Here is an 18887-nt window from a genome sequence, read left to right as displayed (position 1 = left end):
CAAGAAGGCAGCTCCATTCAAAATAAATTTTTTCTTATTGAGCTTTATGTTTTACTGTACAGAATCTGTTTCTAAAAGTAATATCCTTATGTTTTTACTGTCTTTCACATTTTGCGCTTGTGAGATTTATTGCAAAACATGTCAAAAAGATTGAGACACTTCACTCATGTAGTGGCTTCAATAAATGTTTAAGCGATTTATTTGAAAATAAGTGAACATTTTGTTCAGTTTTTCATTCATATATCATTTTGAAATACTGCCCTGGCCATGTACTAAAAATGTGGAAGTGGACGTCTACATCAGTGGAGCTGAGGTGGAGCAGGTGGACAGTTTTAGGTTCCTGGGAATTAACATCACAGAGAACCTATATTGGTCATCACACATCACCACTCTGGTTAAAAAATAAAAAAAACTCTACTCCCGAAGGAAGCTTAAATTCCTGTGACAAGTTCCGGTGAACTTTTACAGAGGAGCAATAGAAAGAATCCTGACTGGAAACATCACAAACTGGCATGGTTCATCACGGCCCAGGACAGGAAGGCTCTACAGTGGTTGATGAAAACCACCAGAACATCACTGGTTCCATCTACAGAACATCAGTGACATCAGTGAAGTGAGATGTCTGCACAGAGCCCAAAGATACTAAAAGACAACACCCACCCAGCCACAGTCTGTTCACCCTGCTGTCGTCTGGTAAAGATACAGAAGTATCTGCTGCTGTACCACCAGACTACAGAGCAGCTTCACTCCTCAGACTGTGAGACTCCTGAACTCATCCTAAAAACTCTTTTGTTCTTCAATTTTGAAAAGAGACAGTGTACATTTATTAAATGAATCCAAGTTAGCTGATTGGCTAATTTTCATCAGCAGTTAACAGTGAACAGTTTATTTTTCTGACTTGATTATGGTTTTGTAGCCTCGGGAATTAGAAAAGAAATGTAATTATACAATCTTGAAGCATAATGAGAATTAAATTAGGTCTTCATTAGACAGTACACATACACCATTATACACTAAGCAATATAATAAAGATGTAATAAGCAATACTTAATACTCAAATTAGGCAAAAACTGGAAATATGTTCTTTATTAGAAAAAAAGAGCATGATATCCTAACTAACTAACTAAAATGTAACAAACTGAATTTTATATCAAATTAGGTCAAAACTATAATATTATCTATATTTATATCTTCATTTTAAACCATGCACCTAAATACCTAGATCATACTGTAATTAGAGACTGCATATAATAAGTTATAAGAGCTTAAATGTACCATTCCTTGACACTACTGTACTGAATTATACTGTAATTACAAAACCAAACAGGCGATCCCCATACACTATTACAAACTACTTCACAAAATTATGAAATAAGAAATCAAATGCAAGACCATATCAGATCCAAAATATATTTATTAGACATGATTTTACCCTTTCTACCAAATAATACTGTAGACAGCATGCCTAAAGCTACCAACATGGACCAACAATGGCTTAATTAGACAATACAAGCTGATCTGACAAATGCAATGGCATATTAATACTGGTCAGCCACTCTCTCATACTCACACAGGCCTATGCCATCATTTGTTGTTATCTTGAGGATTCATTGTCCGACAGTCTGTTTTATTCCACCATGACATCTACCGAGTCATTAGCTTAGCATTTGCTGTAGGTGGGTTAGGTGCATCCCACAGCAAAGAGAGAAATAAAACAGGCGCTGTTGTGGCACATGCAGTAAGCTTGTTAAGCCACGGCAAAGCTCACGCAGAACTCTGTAAAAACTAGCAGTCCACTAACCCTCTGGCAGCAGAGCAACACTGGTTAATCTAAACGTTAACGTTATTCTTACTGAATTAAATTTATTACCTTATGTTGTACAAATTATGGCTTATTACATCTTTATTAGTTTACTTAGTGTATAGCGGTGTATGTTTACTGTCTAATAAAGACCATATTATTTGTAGTTTTTGTCTACTTTGACAAAAAGTAAAGCTTATTACATCTTATCAGTGTACTCTAAAATAAAGTGTGACTACAATATCATTAACACTGGGCAGGGTCTTGCTTTTTAAAGAATTTTTAAAAAAAAGGAATATAAGATTGAGCCCTCGTGCACACCCCAATAACGTGTACAGTCTCTGACATTTGAAGTTTTTCTGAAGAGAACCCACTTCTAGCTGCCAGCCTTGTGACACCAAGAGAAGATGTAAACCATTTCTGAAGAACATATAGTATTTATACAGTGAGTGAACCATTAGATAGTTTGAGAAAATCTATGGGTTTTTTTAGGATGTTTGAAAACCTTGATACATCTTAACTTACAAGGGAATATAATCAGTATAATCAGTACAGAATGATGACTGTATGTAGAAATGATTATGTACCAGAAATAGTATACATTCAGACAAATAGAGCACAACCCTTACTTTTTAACAAATGTCTTTATTCTGGTTTTTAGAATAGAGTACAATTCAAATATGTGAGGATATCCAGTGTCAGCAGAAGATGGCAATAACTGTGTGATACATTTCTTAAGCTGTTCTTTCAAATCCACAGCAATAACCTGGAGACATAGAACATTTGAGCATTTCATTTTCAAGGTGCACATAGACATTATATTTACTTTACAACATTGTACAGAAGCTTATGGCGTGTGTTAGCTGTAAAGCAAAGTATTAATGTATGTATGTAGGGCCGCAGCTATATTGTCTAGATGTTTCTAAACAGATAGATGAGTATTTTGTCTGGGATTAACTGTAACTGTACCCAACACACATTTTATCTGCATTTACGCCTAATAACTGGAACTGGAACACTGATTCAGGCTGCCTTGTAATGTTCCTAGTAAACAGCTGTCATAACCAGATAAAATACAGATTTTGCAGAAACAATAAATAAAGGAATTATTCTATAAAAATCTAGTCTGATCGTACATTATTGTGTATTGGAACAGATAATATGGTAAACATTTACAAATTACAGGGTCCCTGAAGTGAAGTGTTAAAAAAAAAAGTTTTTGGTACATAAAGCATTGACAGTTTAGGCTCAGTTACAAATACAGTGAAAAGTACAGTGCAAAACATTTTCTGTGTTTTCTCAGCTGATATTAACAGAAGGCCAAAGAGGAAGCATGTTTAATCATGAGCCATATTTTTACCTTAATTGACAAATATATATATATACAAAATAACAATGTTGCAATCACAAGTCATTTCGTGACTGCACAAAATGACTCAATTATTTTTCATGCTTTATGAGAAAACATTCAATCACAACTGTGATTAAAATGTCCTCTCTGCCCCTCAGCCCACCATGAAGTATCAACTTTTGTAGTTAGTACTCCTTTCAAGGATCCAAATACACTGTAATTCTCTTTCTTTCCATTTTAAATTCAACTAAACTGATGTAGAAGAAAGGCTCAGCGAGCAAACCTGGTTTATTTTAAAGACGATGAAATCCTTTTGTCAGGGCCTTACAAGAGCCTGTGTAGATTTCAATTAAAGTCATGTGAAATCTTCCTTTAAGAATTATCATTGTGAAAAAAAATAACATTTTTAAATCACATGAAGTACAAGTATATGCAGAGCTAGTAGGAGCTAGGCCTTATTTTGGTCATCGAACCATTTCAGAACAGTTTCCTTGTTCTCTGCAATCCATTTCATGTTGGCAATGGTTCTCTCAATAGACTGATCCACTGCCAGGGTTCCAGAGCCGAACCCAACCTCAGAGTTATCCTCCTTGAACTGCTGCAGCTGTAACAACACACAAAACGTGAAATGAGCATCTTGTTTGGAGACTTGACGAAGCCACTTGGTAACAAAATAGGTGAAAATACAGTCACATGTGACACAATTTGTTCTATTCCTTTCACTACAGCTTGTTTTTGGTTTGAGTACCTAGTAACAGTGGCTAAGCAATGATTGGACAGTAACTGTTTGGGCAAAGGGTTAAGCAAATAATCAGTAACTTGTGATTTTTTGACTTGGACTTGGCATTCAATAAAGAAAAAAACCCACTGAAGCAAATGAGCTTGCCTCATTTCAGAAATCAAATTGGTTCTAAAGTTTTAGTCCAAGGACTTGAAACTGCATTTGGAGTGGATAATGATTTGGGGCTTGTACAGCTGCTGTTATCTAATCTGATAGCAAAACAGAACAATCTGTAAGTTACAATCTGGAAACAAACAATCTTAAAACATTAGAAATCCCTAAAAGTAGAGACACACATTTGTTTGGATGTGAGAAAGACTATGGAAGAACCTATTGTATAGAAACTTTGAACTTGAAGATAGTGTGGAACAAAAAGACTATATTATCCCACCTGTTCAATCTCAAATTGAGTTGAAAATCTCTCAGTGACTCCGTTGACGAGGTTGGAGAAGGAGAATGATCCACCACCATACCTGTAAGTGAAAACAAAGCCAAGACAAGAAGATAATCAGATCCACTGTTCCCATGCCCACTCCTTCCTTTCACTAAGAATTGTATTACAAGCTGTGACATTAACTGTATTACAGTATGTATGTACTGTACAGTAAATCAATCTGTAAATCAGCTCTGCTGATAGCATAGATGTATGACTACCATTCACAGTGAATGGAATACATCTTTTCCATTGTGAGACACATTGTATCAGTTCAGTGCTTTTTGGGGAAGGGCAAATGTTTTTGACTGCATGTGACTACATCATTAGACTCTGAACCTGTCAAATAGGTCTATGTTTATGTGTGTACAGAGAGGGCATCAAATTGTTTGTTGCACTAGTTATGTTTGTATAAATGATAAAAGAAAATCCACAATTGAACACCATGAACCACCACTAAAACCTCACACATTCGGCTGCATGGAAACTGCTCTCACCTGCCTGCAAGTTTTATATGGGGTCGAGACCAAAGGTCACCTGAGGCACAGCTTGAATTACACTCAGCATGCTGAGTCAATAATCTGTTATCATGTTATGGTGTGATGATGGATCTTTTATGATGTGACTGTTTTAGTTTGGCATGAGAAAATTAAAGGTCACGGAGGTGTGTTACCTCAAACACCGTATATCTGCCTTCATAACATTCTTTTACTCAGCGCTAAAGGCCTTAACAGCACCTTTACAATTGTTGTGGGAAAACTGTGCAGCCAAGCAGCATGCTGAGTTATTGTCTGTACTATAAAGTACAATAAAGTGTTGTGTCATACTCACTCAGAGAAAATGTACGACCATCGAGCCCTGACAAAGTCCCAAGCCAGAGGCTGGCCAATCACATTGTTGGCAATGTAGACAATGGTGGAGGTAGCATCCTGCTTCCTGATCATGTCTGGAATCAGAGTGTACTCCAGGTACCTGAAAATGTACAAGCAGAACAGTGAGGAGAGTATACACAAAGAGTGTTTGCTAGTCAGTAACTGTCAGTTGTAAGCTGGAGTATAATGTATATGTTTATATAGTATTAGGGTGTCTGTGAGCAGACCTGTTTAGCAACCAGGGTTGTTTCGTGCAGGCCAGGGCATAGCGAAGTTTGTCAGCTTCAATAGCAATGGAGGCGTTCTTAAACTTTGACCAAGCAAACTCCCACTCTGCAGCACCACCTGCCGCGATGGCATTACAGTACACAGTGGAACGCAGGTTGGGGTGGATCCTGAAGAATAATGACCTCTTTAATGTTAATAAGCAGATTATGATGATTGTATTTTTAGTACAGTATAGTACATGGGGAAAAAGTTACAAATGAGGCTGAACTTACGGGTTGGTCTCAGTTTCCATCCATTGCTTGAACCATCCCTTGACCAGATTTTGGCATTCCTCAAGGCCCGTCCTGCAAGCCAGGCTGATAGCATTCACCTGATTATACCTGAAGAGAGGAGAAACCGGAAGCAGAAGGAGTAATTACAGGATCTTAGAAAGAAAACATGAAGAGTCATATGTGAAATCGGCAAACTTGTTCTTTTCTGTGACCACATTTAGCAGTAGCTGTTACTTTAGTGAAATGTGGTCCAACTATCTGATGTTACTACAGTGCTTATTTGATGTACTGTGTTGCTTTGCTTGCGTCTTTGATATCTATATGACAGCGGCATCTCACAATATCAGTTTGGGGTAAACTCAAGCATTTTCTTTAGGCCCAGTACACATGTACACCGGTATTTCCTAAACCCTAACCGCATCGCATCACCGGGGCGGGGACCGGCCCACATAAGAGGCGTCAGGGGTCTTAAAACATGTGTGCACGATTCAGAAGTTGACGTGACAGCAGGGTTACACAGAGCCAGTGGCCGCCCTCTGTGCATCATTGCTTTGGCATGCGCTTGACAGCCTGCGTTTGCGTTTTCACGTGGACAGAGATTTCTTTTAAATACAGTTGGTGTGGTCGGGAATGTTTTTTAAACTGGAGGAGGAAAAAATTGCATTTCTAAAAATACCTGTGTACGCGTGGACTAGGTCTTAGTCTCCAACCCAATATTTGTGAAAGTGTTGTCATTAATGTGATATGAAAGCATCAAACATGCATTTTGCTACAGCAATGGCACATGGAGATGCAGTGGCTAGTAGCTCCTCCAAATTATGCTATTATGAATATGTCGTCATTGGAGAAGAAAGCGGATGTTTTGGATTAAGAGCAGCAGACTTTAAGATCATCACGGCCCTCTGCGTCTTTCAACTATCCAACCTGACCTAATGTCTGGTCACAGGAAAAAGAAATGGACATAATGCCGCAGACCTTCTATATTGCTGCAAGATGATGTGTTACAATATCTGAAAGGTCGTTTTTTCATGAGGGGGAATATCTGGTACTTTATTTCAACAGTTCAGACAAATTCTGAGCAAGAGGTTACTGGTAAAATATTTTGGAAGCACTGTATCTCTTTCATGTCATTAAAAACACTGGGTACATTTCCCTACACAGTGTATCAATGGCCATTTCCTAAAACTAATATTACATAATCTCAGCGGTGGACTTTACCATTAGGCAAGGTACGCAAACTGCTCAGGGCCGCAAAATAAAAAGGCACATCATGTTCATCTTAAGCTGCTTTGGGGAAAATGGGCCGAGATCTATTATCCATTATAATGTTTTTTTCAGGTTTTCTTCAAGTGATCAATGGTAGGCTAACATTTGTTAACAAAAATGTACCCATTAAAATTACATCTCCAGAATGTATTTGTGTGTACTTACTGGTCCATGTGTCCATCAGGTACCTTTTTCCAGCCGTCAGTCAAAGTTTTGTAGTGTAGGAACAGAGGGGTGACCTGTTTCCTCAGATAATCCTGAAACATGGAAAACAGCGAAGCAATTGTGATTCCATGAAGATCAGACTAATAAAAGTCCCTTTTTGGGCTTTTTCTTATTTTCATGCTGGTATGTTTGGCATAAAAAAGTATACCTGCATGGGACCATAAACCTCGCTGCGGTCAAACATGAGGTAGAAGAAGTCCAGGTTTCCCACAGCCGACTCCCAGGGCATATATTCTGTTTCCTTGCTCAGGTACTTGGTGGTCTCTAGGGCCCGCACTGTAGGGATGATCTTTGCCCTTTGGGGTGACAAGAGTTTACTCTTGGGGTGACTCAATAGTCTTGAGTGTTGTCAGTTTTACCCTTCAATACCTGACAAAATAGTTCTGTACTTTCCTAAACAAGTCAAAATACCTAGCAGCATCATAGTCATGCTCTCAGTGCAGTGTAATAGCAATATTTAGTTCATTTCCCTTTCCCCATAAATCCTGCTGATTAATGTCACAGACGGGAGCTACTTTTAATGGTGTATATTGTTTTCACTGAAGGTAACAAGTTATTTGTTCTTCACCTCAATAATCCAGATGTTCATTCTCTTCATTAATATTATCATCATTATATGATGCTGTATGAGCAGGACTTACCTGGCCAGGTTGAAGGCATCATCCACCAACTGAGCTCTGTTGATCACTGGAATAGCCTTGAAATCAAGAGCAATATCCTTGTTACTACTACTCAAACTTCTCAGATCAGGACACATGTTCATAATATCTCTATTATAAAGCTTTAATACAATAACTTAACCATCTTCTTACCACACGATCGGTGCTTAGAGCAGTTAGGAGTTTTTCCCAGTTGGCTGTATCATAGTTGACTCTGTAGTAACCAACCACGTTAAGGTTGGCCAACACCCAGTCCGTGCCTGATGCTTTCATCGTCTCGATTGTTGCTACAGAAGAAAGAGAGGTTTGAGTCTGTCTTGATTGTTGTGCACAAGACCAAGAGAATGCTAAATAAACTTGATTATTTTATCAGTGTCAGTGTTTAGTTATTATTTGTCTTCTGGGGCTGATTTTCCTCAAATTTAGCCAGTGATCACTGAAGTCGCACATATTGGAGTTTTCAGACAAGACATTACAAAGTCAATAAATGCTTCCAGCTGCAGCAGTACCATGCAATGACAAGACTATCTTCACCAGGAAAATGACAGCAGTGGTCATTTGTTCCTCTTAAGATGGGTTCAAACCAAATGATACATTTATGCTCAACTGTATAAAACATAAGTAGACACAATTCACCCATTTACACAAAGTCAGGCAAACAAAATCACATTTCACATGAGGTAGTATACAGTAACTCCCCCTGATAATCCTGTGATACAAGAGGGAAAAGGAAATAGACTGTAGAAAAATAACAGAGAGATCAGGGGCAGAGAGAGAGAGAGAGAGAGAGAGAGAGAGTCTTAATCCTACCTGACTTTTTTGTTAGCCATTCTGGTGTCTGGGTGTTTCCAGTCTTCATCCACTTGATTGGAACAATCCATTCGTAGCTATGGATAAAAGCTGCTTGATTAAACCTACATATAGTGTTGTTTATCTATTTAAACGTTAATGAACTGGACAAGGGAGGGTATATATATATATATATATATATATATATATATATATATATTGGAAACAATTGAGTACAAAAAGATTCAGTCTCAGCAGCATCATAACTGGTAATAACAATAGAATTCAGAATTAGTGAACATTATAGTATTACTGTAATAGTAATTAGCAGCTAATGTAATCGAAGACAAAAAAAATAATTAATGTGTTATTGGGGAGGGTGGGAAGGACAATGAAAGACAATGAGCATACTTGAAGGGAGAAGGAGAGGTGACTTCAGAGTCTGGATCCAAGAGAAAGTGTTCCTGGGATACGACCCCAGTGGTGGTGTTTATGGTGACCACAGGAAAGCCCATCTGCAGCACCCAGGTGTTCATGATGTTATGGAGCGTTTCAGGAAGTTTGGTTCCATTAGCATCAACAGCCTGTAGAAGCAGACAGACAATAAAAAATACAGGTAACAGTCAGTTGGCTGTACTGGAGAGCATCTTGTTTAAAACGTCAGCTAAATGTTCAGATCTAAAGAGTCTGTGAAAGAGAGCATGCCATTTGCAGATGATCCCATAGGTCCTTGTAGACTGTGTTCTTAAAGGCAAACGTTTCCAGGTAGGTCTGCAGAGCGGACAGAGAAAACAAAGAAATGAATTAGTGATTTTGCTTTGGATGTGTTCATGTTACAGTACATGTTCAATATAGCAAAAAAAACAAAAACATCTCTGAACTGCTAATGAAGCAGCATGAAAGTTTCCAAGCTATTTCAGGCAGTCCACCTCAGAGTCTACTTCTTGGCCCCAGCTCATGTTCCAGAGCCTCCATCCCAAAGAGCAATGCTGTACATATTCTACATTCACATAATAATCTATGTCAGTTGGCTGACTGCATTACTAGTTACTAGATAAATGCTGTATATATTTTTGTAAAGTTCTTACCTGCAGTCCCAGTGTGAAGACATCTTCAGTTAGGAAATCTGACAACATCCTCAGAACAGACGCTCCCTGAGGATATGCAAACACATTTTCAACGTGGTAATGGCTGATTAATCTTCCGATCAGAGATGGGAAATATGTTCTGCGCTGTATAGGGTTACCTTGCTGTAAGAGATGGCATCAAACAGCTCGCTGATCTGTGCCGGTTTCTGGATGTCCTCTTCATTAGAGGACAGAGGGTGAGAAGAGGCCAGGGCATCGACAGCAAACACCCTGTGGACATCACTGAGCACGATGAGGTCTTTCTATTATGAGACAAAGTATGACAGTATGGTCAAAATTCCACTCATCACTCTCACCATCATTCATCATTACACTGATTATTAAGGCCATGAGGTGGGAGGGAAATCCTTACCACGTTCCAGCTGGGTTCAGCCTCATGTGCTCCAAGGTACTCAACATAGGATGCAAAGCCTTCATTTAGCCACAAGTCATTCCACCACCTCAGGGTCACCAGATTACCAAACCACTAAAGAGACAGCACAGAGGTAAGGTATAGGTATAAGAAAATCTTAAAAATGAATAAGACTTCGAATAAGTATTTGAAGCTAGCTCAAAAATATAGGGGGCAGCATCACCAGAGTAACCGACAACTGCTGCTCTTTATTGCTAGCTATCCTTGGCTGTAGCTAGCTACCGTTAACATATTTGCTCATGGCTTGAATTCAGATGGTGTACGTTTGTATTTTTCTGTTCAGTAAGGAAAATAGATGTAAGAATATTTCCATTATGTGAGTGTATTTTGTTCATTTATTACACTAAAGGTTTAGAGAGCTTGTGAAATGTCGCAAACAGGCCACTGGCATATATGCCCCCGCTGAAACTACGGGGGCTACATCTCTTGAGGTAGTAGGAAAAAGGACTGGTTAGCATGCTAACTACAGTAGACATCTCTACAACACAGTACGCAGACGTCTTTGACATAACATCAACACTGTTGTTTCTTCACACTCTTGAAGCATGCTTTGACATGACTTCAGACTAGACTTGGACTTGCTCTCAAGGACACTAGACCCACCTTAAAACTTGCTTTGACATGTCTAGAGACTTGGTTTAGACTTGTGTCAGATAGCTTGACACTACTCAGATTTTCAAAAAGGTCTTTACAAGCCACAGTTCAATTTTAAAATAATTTATCCAAACAGATTAAAGAGCTAACTGCCAAATCCAGCATGAGTTATGACAGTAACCACCTTCTCTGGACATAGCTGATACAGTTTGGAGTGTTAAAGCCTAACCATGTGAGCCAGTTCATGAGCAATGATGGTGGCAATCCTCTGCTTGTTGGAGTTGGAAGAGAACGCTTCATCGTAGAGCAGTGCTGTTTCTCTGTATGTGATCAGACCCCAGTTCTCCATGGCTCCAGCATTAAAGTCTGGTAGAGCAATCTGATCTGTATTAGGGAAAGAGATGGTTAATTACCTGTGGAGTTTCTAAATTAATGCATATAAGTTGACCAAACTTAAGTTCTAATAGCACCAGCATTAAATCTTAACACAGAGGATGGCCTAGAAAGACTTGCTGAAGATGACAACTATCATCAAAGACTGTAAAACAATTAAGTCACGAGTTTGATTGGTTAATAATTGATACTGCATGTGATCGCACCTGTCCCCAAAGCCCTGCCATAAAAATGTAGAACTGACAGATAAAAGCATCCCTCGGATCAGCAGATAAGTCTTGTTGTGAGAGATGATAAGGGAGAGATTTAAAGATACGTGTTTTATATGGTGTTTAAAAGTGTTGACACAGCTGTTCTATAGTGACAGCCAGTGTCTACAAAAGGAGGTACATTTGGAGTCGACCATAAAAACACACATGATGGCAATAAACATAATTGCAAGAACTAAAGAACACTGACTTAAGAGATACATCTAATGAGGACACAAAAAGGCAGAAATTAAAATTGCCTCTGAGGAAAGAGTGCGACTGACTTGGTTAGGAAAAGAACATTCTGGTATTTTTAACCAGGGTCCATTCAGGAGATGCAGACTTAGGACAAGTATATCTGGCCAATAAGTGCAAGCCTCCTAAAGATTTCCAAATAAACTTTAATTTCACATAGATCATGCTAGTGAACACAGAAGGAATCCCCCTGAATTCAAACTATGCTAACTGCATAGGGAGCAACAACTTGCAGACGTAGGCCTATATCTGTCTTTAAACCAGACTCATTTATATCCAGATCATCATGTGTGGTGGACTTACCAGACTTGGGCAGAGGGTACTTGGAACTGTAATACTTCTCAAAGAACTTGAGAATGGGTCCAGTTATGTTCAGGGCATAATCTCCTTGCCCAGCAGCAATAGCAGGCTTCCGGGCGAAGATACGGATCTGAACCCACATCACACAATACAAACAAGAAAAAACATTACACAGGTTCATTATGTACACTTCCATTAACTTGAATATCATTGTAGAAGTAGGGTAGGGATTTCTAGCCCAACGTCACTGTTGTCAAGGTGCACTGAGGAGGAAAAAAATCTTGGGCAACACTCGTAACATGAAGAACAACTTTATTATCAGACCAGCATGTTTCAGCTGCCTTCATCGGGGTCATCAGCTTGTGGTCTTCATCATGACCATGATGAAGACCACAAGCCAAAACATGGTAGTCTGACAACAAAGCTGATCTTTATACTACAAGCGTTGCTGGAGTTCTGACCTCCTCAGCTTGAATATCATTATCGGAAACTATGGAATCTCTATGGTCTTAAACTGATTACACTTCTTCATTTCTTTTTTTGATTTCAAATATCTATAAAATTGTTTTGATGGCACAAGTTAGTTTGTAGAATAATGAGACAATCCAGCTGAAAACACATGCAGCCCATGTGTTTCTTCAGCCCAATCATCATGAATATTGAATTTGTACATTCTTTTCATCAACAGTGTCTATCGAGATACTACCACTGGATGGCGACAAGAGTCAGTAATGTTCAAATCCTGCACCTGGTGGCTTTAACTTGCCTTTGTATTATATGTGTGAACATGTAGTGTGTAAGTACAAATATAAAACTTTTGTTTTACTTGAATAGAGAATGGCTGTGCTGTTTGTAATCAATATTGATACCTAGACATTTGGGGTTGAAAATCCAACTGTAAACATACTGATGATTAAATCATAAATTGCAAACTTGGTTATATACTGTGTTCAGTTATATTTGGCAATATGACAATACCAATATGTATGACCTTAATCTCTGAATCAAGGTAGTTCTTAAATATTACAAACTTATTTTCCAGTTGCATCAAGAAACTCCTAGCAACATCTGAATCTATCTTGGTGGTCTTTTTGTGAAATTGTCTGTACAATAACACTTAAAATGGAACCAAGGCAAGAGAAAATAAGGCTAACTGTAATTATTGTTGAGGTTTGGTGTTGATCAAAGACTTTATATGATCCATTTATTTCTATTAGTCCAAAATCAGAAAGTAAGAGTAGTTGAACCAATAGGCTAATGTACGTAAATGTAATGATGTTGACTGAACATTTTTGTCTTTAGCAAATGTAGCTTTCCAAGTGTTAGCTTATTTAAAGCTCAAATTCTTAAAACTAACATTCTAACTGCAACTGAAACAAACAGGTATTTGACTTAGTACTGTGGTAAACACAAAATCTATCAAACAGTGCGTGTCATCAATGATCATCAGTTCTCCATACAGAATGGAGGTGAACGACACCTGCCTGTATCATATGTAAGAGTTAAATTTCCCATGACTTGAGTGCCCCCCCAGAAGTAGCATCATTGTACACCTCTAAGTTTCCTGGAAATACAAACTCTTTGAAAGTCAATTACCGAAACGTCATCGATGGTGTTATTGATGTAGCCAAAGTCACTGACGATGAAAGCCAACAGATAGGTCGACATTTGCGGAGTTGCCTCAAAAACTGTCGTCTGCAGACCATTACCAGTGCTCATTGATTCTGTAGAAGAAAAATGATATTTAATAGAATACAATTTTGATTTGATTTGTATTATTTATATGCAGTCACGTTTCAAGAAAATTGAAAGGTTTTGAAAGGTTTTTAATCTCTTACACTTTCTTGTTTTCTAATTTCAAAGGTTTTTGTAAGCATGTCACTTTATACACCCTGCTGTCCAGCCTATTTTACATCCACTTATAAAACCAAATGGAGGGTTAGTGTATGTCTGTATGGAGAGTATGCCTTCCTAATCCACTCTATTTTGTCCAGTTATCATCTGAGTGCTACTAACCTATTCGTGCACCATTGGACAGGGCCACAGTTCCAGCATCGTGGATCAGAGTGATGTGAAAAACGGCTTTCATAGCTGGCTCGTCAAAACAGGGGAAAGCCTTCCTTGCATCTGTCGGCTGCATCTGAGTAGTAGCAACGACCCTGACAGGAAAGACAGATTACACTTGATGTTAGAAAAAACAACTGAACATTTTTTGTTAAAAGTTTGTTTAGAGTTTTCCAAAAGCTAACTTATAAAATTCACATAAATTACATCTCTGTGCATCCAGCAGAGAGGTAGAGCCCACATGTGTTTAATCTAGATTAGCGCAAAGACTGGACGCAGGGGGAGACTGCTATTCTAGCTTTGTCAAAAGTGGCAAATTCCACTTTCAAAAGGCTCCAAAACTGTTTTTTCAAATTACGTCCTGTTTTACAAGATACATTTAGAAATAGTCATGACAAAATGAGCCAAGCTGTTTCAGAAGCACTTAATACTAGGCATTGCAATGACTTGTTGATCAACAACTAATAAGCAAAGTGGCTGCAGGTGGCATGTCAAAATGTACCAGCCTCATCTAGACAAAATCCCAGTGAGATGGTGACTACAGTATAAGAGGTAGAACGCATGAATAAAATAGTTTGGAGGCTTTTTTGTTAGTTTAGACTAACTCTAGCTAAAATAACAAACTTATATGAAACTTTTTTTTTTGGTCTTTGCTGGAAACATACTTTTTCTCTCCATTCTCATAGTATTCGCTCCGATAGAAGCCTCCCAGGTCATCAGCCAGCTCTCCAGTAAAGTCAGTAAAGAGCTGGTACTGCTGGTCCTTTGTCAGTTTACCATCCAGCTGTAGGACCAGGTACTGAGTCACAGGCTCGAGCCAGGATTTCGTGACGGAGGGGGCTTTGTCTCCATTAACTGAGGTCAGCCTTGCCAAGTGGTTATTCTCAAGTGTGGTGTAGTCCAGCTTATTGGAGTGGATAAGAATCAGGTCAGTCTCCTCAGCACACTTAAACGCCACAGTGGAATTACCTGAAACAGCAGGAAATAACTTGATCAGATATTGTGATCAGCAGTATTTAGAAACGTCAGCTCTATCCAACCTCGACCCATTTGGTCTAATTGGAATTTTGTACAATTAAGGGATTGAGAAATTTCTCCTAAGTCAGTCTAAGGTGTGACTATTCTGTCAAAAGCTCCTTTTTTATTAAGAATGAACAAGTCAATATGATTTTCTTGGATGCTGTGCTATGCTTTTAACATGAAGAAGATGGAGCCCGTTCATTATAGCCTATATCCAATCCAATCCAAAAATTAACCAATCTGTGTGTAACAGAAAGGTAAGCCCTGCACATGCACACATCTCCCTCAGTCTCCCAGGCTAGTGTTGCTATCGTACAGTTTATACTGTCATGTTAACTAAATGAAATGTCCTTATGAAACTTGCAGGATTGTGAGCAATTTCAATCGACAACATTTATATCACAAACCTGTGTGTGTACATCAAGTGTGTACAGGAACTTTAAAATTCGTTTGGAAAGAAATGAAGAAGCTATGGATGCTTTATATTAGGCCACAGATCTGTGATGGGTGAGTCAGGATTCAGGATGTAAACCTGACCAAGATCCCTGCAAGCAGAAGGTTTCTTGAACGATGAACATTTCTTCTCCATTTCTCATGTATTGTCTCTTGACATTGTATCCTCTTAAGGCTGTAACTGATCAACCCTCTGCCAGTCTTTATCTCCATCCCTTCACCTCTTCAAAGTGTTTCAAAAAGTCTGCTGTTTATAACTCATGCTGACCAAAGACAACTGATTCAACCTGAGGTGAATGTAACTACTTTGTAATATCAAAAAACATCTGGCTCCAGAGTATCAGTGAAAAACATTACACACACAAAGCCTTACCAGTAAAGACATAGAGTCCAGTTGCATCTGGAGTCAGTCGTGGCCACAGGGTGACATGATAGGTTTCCGGCACCAGGCTCTTGGGCAGTCGATACTTGTCCCAAGGATTATTGGATGGGGCAGGTGTAGTGACAGGGGGCTTAGATGTTGATCCTCCATTCGTTGGCAAGACATTATCATTATTTTTAGCCTTTTCCTGTGAGTAAACAACAGACAGAGCTATGATAGTAGCCAGGGCTCCTGCACCCAGGATGATAGCCACCACCCCAACAGTTTTACTGATGAAGAAACCTTTCCCCATGTTGTCTTCCCTACGCTGAGACACTGCATGCAACAGTGGAAGGTGAACTCCTATATGAAGCCATGGGTAGCATCTCCCCTCCCATTCATTATACCAGGTGATACATTAACAGTTGGATCGTAAAAACCAGCCTCACCTGGTGAAGACAAAACTTGCTCTGTCACATCCTTGACACTGATAATTACTGACTTCAAACCGTAACATTACTGTACATTTAATTTCTTCAAAATAAAAGCCCAGAACAAAAGTTCAATAATTCTGACTGACACATGCACTCGCAGGGTTAACTACGGTTATCAGACATTCATCAAAGGAAGGATGAGAAGATTATTCATTTTTTCTTAATGTAGAGGCTCTTCCGGTTCATTCAGAATTACATTTGACTTTCTGCATTTTGTCACGGAGATATTTGAAATGTGAGCCTTTTAAATAGAAGAACACAACACGATGACAGCTTATAAAGGAATAGGAATAGTTTGACATTTTGGGAACTACGGTGATCTGTTCTTTTGCTGAGGATTAGAGCCAGCAGCCATTAGCTTCACATCAAGACTGGAAACAGAGCAAAGTCTCATTCTCTACAAAGAAATTTTGATTACGCTTAACGTAGTAGGCTTAGGATAATGTACTCTGCTGAGAACTTTGCTTGGTCAAATTGAAAGTGGAAAGAAAGAACTTGTCCCTATATATCAGCCATGTGATGAACTGCCGACTTGTCCAGGGTGTAGCCCGCCACAAGCCCAGTGTGGTGCCCATAAGATGTATATTTCTACGTGTAATAGTATGTGTTTATTTGTTTTTAAATATCATTTTATATTTTATTCCCTCTTTTAGTAATTAACTTTATATTATTCTATCAAGCTCAGGCCTATAACAAACAAAAAATGAATCTTTTGGAAGACAAGACCACAAAACTAATCAAACGTCAGAGGGTTGTGGAAACTGAGCCAAACGATTGAGCGCAAGACCATTTTTGTCTCATTTACATTATGTGTATTTTATTCTATATTTATATTTCTTTTTAAGTAAAGGGTAATAATACTGTTGTTGTTCCCTTCATTCTCCATTATCTCCACGTGATTTACATTTTCGAGTCTGTAGTTAGACTTTAACAGAAGGGCGGTTTTCCATGGTCATATCATTTTATGAATGTCATTTTATGGTCACATAGCTGTAAAGCACAGTCAGAATGAAGAGGAGTTATGAGAAATGAGATCCACTTGCAGCCCTTAACCCCCTCCCAGTTACTGCAGCTCTTTATCTCCTAAACAACCTTCTGCCCTTCCTCTCAGGTTGAACCTTTTTAAAAAATCACGTTATATTGCACTCTTCAAACTCTTAGACTTGTTATAGTTTACATTTACATTAACTCCAAAATCCCCATTAACACAATAGCAGTTTAAAGGTAGTCACTCATTCAGTCTTTTCTCTTCAAAACTGATATTCAGCCAAACAGTGACTTTTCATTGTTTGAGACTTGCTGTGTTTCTTTGTTTTGGCTGATTTTCTAAAATCCCTCTGGACTAATTGCAGGGGATTCAGATCACCTGTGCACAGGGTGGGAGACTCGTGATAGAGGAGTGGAAGCAGCTTGCGGCGTTTCCCTCCCAGCCAGTCATGGTGTGATGACGCCCTTTTTGTGAAGGCTTAAAAGAGGTGGGGAATGGCACACAGGGGGCACTCACCCTAATTCTGAAACTGTCCCTGACTCACTGAGGACTTCATTCCCCTTAGATTGCCAGCCAGAAACTCTGGTCTGTTTAGGCCCTATTGTGTTTTCTTGGCTGCCCACATCATTCGATTGAGGAAATTGTGTTTATTCGGGAACCCCTTGAGACCCAAGCCCCTATACACCTTCAGTTTTACATTTTATTTCCCTGGGGCTTGTAGAAGAGGCATTTGTTCATTATATCCAGAAGAGGCATTTGTTTATTATACCCAGAACATTTCCCCCTAGATTTCCATGTTTTTTGTTAATGTTTTTATTCGGGTTGGGCTGGCATGTAAGCATTTTACTGCCAGTACCGCCACAAAGTTAGTGTCTAGCTGAAGAACACAGTGGTGCATTAAGCAGTTGTAAAGCCAGATATTTATTGTCCAGAGTTAAAGCTGGGCTTGGTAAGATTGAAAAAAACAGCAAGAGCTAGCTAAATTTTGAAAGTATCCAGAAAAAAAATCATATCCCTCCTGTCATGTCTCCCTCCTAATCCACTCCTCCAAAACACATGAACGTGCACAGTACATATAGTTTATGCTGATTATGTGCATGAAGAAACAACTTTGTAAAATGCCATGATCATATAAAAACAAGCAAAATAGCCCACAAACATACTTTAGTCCAAAAAGTTGCTCACTGCTGTGGGGGTGTGCTTTGTGCTAACTAGGTTAGCTGCTGGACAAGATGTAGGCTTTTCAGCCACAGTGCCATTTGCGCTGCGCTGGCCGCTGGGTTCAGTGCAGTGCTGTGCAATATGGTTGAACTTTGGGTGCAAGAGCGCTGAACAGTGTGCTGTACGACGCGCACCGCTTTACTTGATGCAGCGGGAAAGTGTCGTGGCACCCAGAGGCCCCTCAGTCGCTCTGGCAGCGACTCGTTCTTTGGCTAAGAGGGAGTGTGCTTTGTGCCTCTTAGTCACTGAACAACACTTT

The 18887-nt window shown here is 39.0% G+C and overlaps 1 protein-coding gene across 1 annotated transcript; it reads right to left on the bottom strand.

The window, feature by feature from the left end:
• Positions 1 to 3600: 3600 nt before the first annotated feature.
• Positions 3601 to 16238, bottom strand: LOC311263246 (aminopeptidase N-like; the record flags this gene model as incomplete). The annotated part of the gene is made up of 21 exons (XM_084363167.1): positions 3601 to 3756; positions 4325 to 4406; positions 5198 to 5338; positions 5466 to 5633; positions 5739 to 5846; positions 7170 to 7261; positions 7378 to 7525; positions 7871 to 7926; positions 8042 to 8175; positions 8699 to 8775; positions 9089 to 9261; positions 9383 to 9448; positions 9766 to 9831; positions 9924 to 10067; positions 10178 to 10291; positions 11061 to 11215; positions 12031 to 12157; positions 13624 to 13751; positions 14044 to 14186; positions 14757 to 15060; positions 15938 to 16238. The coding sequence occupies 21 exons, from the start codon at positions 16236 to 16238 to the stop codon at positions 3601 to 3603; spliced, it is 2883 nt and encodes a 960-aa protein (XP_084219293.1).
• Positions 16239 to 18887: the final 2649 nt, after the last annotated feature.

This window comes from Pagrus pagrus, assembly GCF_965226575.1.
Source record: "Pagrus pagrus genome assembly, chromosome: 10".
In the NCBI taxonomy this organism is placed as follows: Eukaryota; Metazoa; Chordata; class Actinopteri; order Spariformes; family Sparidae; genus Pagrus; species Pagrus pagrus.
The sequence above is the reverse complement of the archived record's forward strand: the minus strand, read 5'-3'. Positions and strand labels throughout refer to the sequence as shown.